The sequence below is a fragment of the Myotis lucifugus genome, unplaced genomic scaffold (assembly GCF_000147115.1).
Source record: "Myotis lucifugus unplaced genomic scaffold, Myoluc2.0 scaffold_97, whole genome shotgun sequence".
NCBI lineage: Eukaryota > Metazoa > Chordata > Mammalia > Chiroptera > Vespertilionidae > Myotis > Myotis lucifugus.
Window position 1 is genome coordinate 2,984,704 of NW_005871145.1, and position 1,730 is coordinate 2,986,433.

The following is a 1,730-nucleotide window of genomic DNA, read 5'->3' on the forward strand; positions in this document are numbered from 1 at the left end:
CCTCCGCCCCAAACCAGGGACAGGGCCCAGGTGAGCCCTCCGCTCCAAACCAGGGACAGGGCCCAGGTGAGCCCTCCGCCCCAAACCAGGGACAGGGCCCAGGTGAGCCCTCCCGCCCCAAACCAGGGACAGGGCCCAGGTGAGCCCTCCGCCCCAAACCAGGGACAGGGCCCAGGTGAGCCCTCCGCCCCAAACCAGGGACAGGGCCCAGGTGAGCCCTCCGCCCCAAACCAGGGACAGCGCCCAGGTGAGCCCTCCGCCCCAAACCAGGGACAGGGCCCAGGTGAGCCCTCCGCCCCAAACCAGGGACAGGGCCCAGGTGAGCCCTCCGCCCCAAACCAGGGACAGGGCCCAGGTGAGCCCTCCCGCCCCAAACCAGGGACAGGGCCCAGGCGAGCCCTCCGCCCCAAACCAGGGACAGGGCCCAGGTGACCCTCTGCTCCAAACCAGGGACAGGGCCCAGGTGAGCCCTCCCGCTCCAAACCAGGGACAGGGCCCAGGTGAGCCCTCCCGCTCCAAACCAAGGGTCAGGGCCCAGGTGAGCCCTCCCGCTCCAAACCAAGGGACAGGGCCCAGGTGAGCCCTCTGCTCCAAACCAGGGACAGGGCCCAGGCGATCCCTCCGCTCCATGCCAAGGGTCAGGGCCCAGGTGAGCCCTCCTCACCAAATGAAAACCAGGCGATCCCCCTCCACACCCCCCGCCACCCCCAGAAAAGAAGAGAAGCCTGCTGCACCCTCTCTGCCCAAGAAAAGGGGAAGAAACCAGGTTAGGCCAGAGACCTCCGCCTGGGAGGAGAGACCGGCCTGTGACTCCTCCTCTCAGGCAAACAGAACAAAAGAAACAGAAGGGGCAGGGCCAGCCCCTCACCCCAGGCAGGTCACCCCTCCCTCGAGGGCTCACGGCCCTTCCCAGCACGGCTGACAGCCAGGTGGCAGCCCTGAGGATGCACTGGGAAGGCAGGGGCCTCAGCTGCCCTCTGGGCAGGAGCGCAAACACCGAGGTTTCCTCCCGCCACCTGCTTTCCCGCCCCCCCCCACTCGAGCTTCTGTCTGTCTGGAGGCCCCCGACCGTGTCCCTGAGCTGAGCAGGTACAGAGGACCCCGAGGAAGACAGGCGAACAGAGAGAGACAGACAGTCACAGTGGAGACCAGAGCGACAAGGGGCGGCCGGAGGCGGGGCCCTCTGCCAGTGGCTGTGGGCGAGAGCCTCCCGCCAGGGCCAGCCTGGGGTGGGGGCGGGCGGCCGGGAGCGGGGGCTGAGGGGTGGTGCTCAGCCTTCCAGAAGAAGCTGCAGCCGGCCTACCAGGTGAACAAGGGCCACAAGATCCGGCTGACCGTGGAGCTGGCCGACCCCGACGCCGAGGTCAAGTGGCTGAAGAATGGACAGGAGATCCAGATGAGCGGCAGGTGCGCCAGGGGCCGGAGCAGGTTCTGGGGGCTGGGGACCCGGGGAGGGGACCCTGGTTTGGGCGGGGGGGGCTGCTCCCAGCCCTGCCCTCTCTGCCTCTCCATCGTGTTCTCTGTCTCTGTCTGTCTCTCCGCATTTTTTCTCTCTGGGTCTAATTTCCCATGTTTCTCTTTCTTTCCATCTTTGCCCCTCGCTTTTTCTCTTGGTTTTCGCTTCCTCCCGTCGGGGACACACCTATGGCCCCTTCTGTTCCACAGCAAGTAAAGGCCCGCTCGCGGGAGGCTTGATCACCGCATGAGCGGGGGCGGGTGGGAGGGCAGTG

General features: G+C 67.1%; 1 protein-coding gene across 1 annotated transcript in view; it reads left to right on the plus strand.

Moving 5' to 3' along the window:
• The window catches only part of MYBPC3 (myosin binding protein C, cardiac), a 29,906-nt gene that overhangs the window by 18,482 nt on the left and 9,694 nt on the right, over positions 1–1,730 (plus strand). Inside the window, exon 3 of the mRNA XM_023756532.1 lies at positions 1,275–1,403. Within this exon, the coding sequence (XP_023612300.1) occupies positions 1,275–1,403 (129 nt within the window). The remainder of the gene's footprint in view (positions 1–1,274; positions 1,404–1,730) is intronic.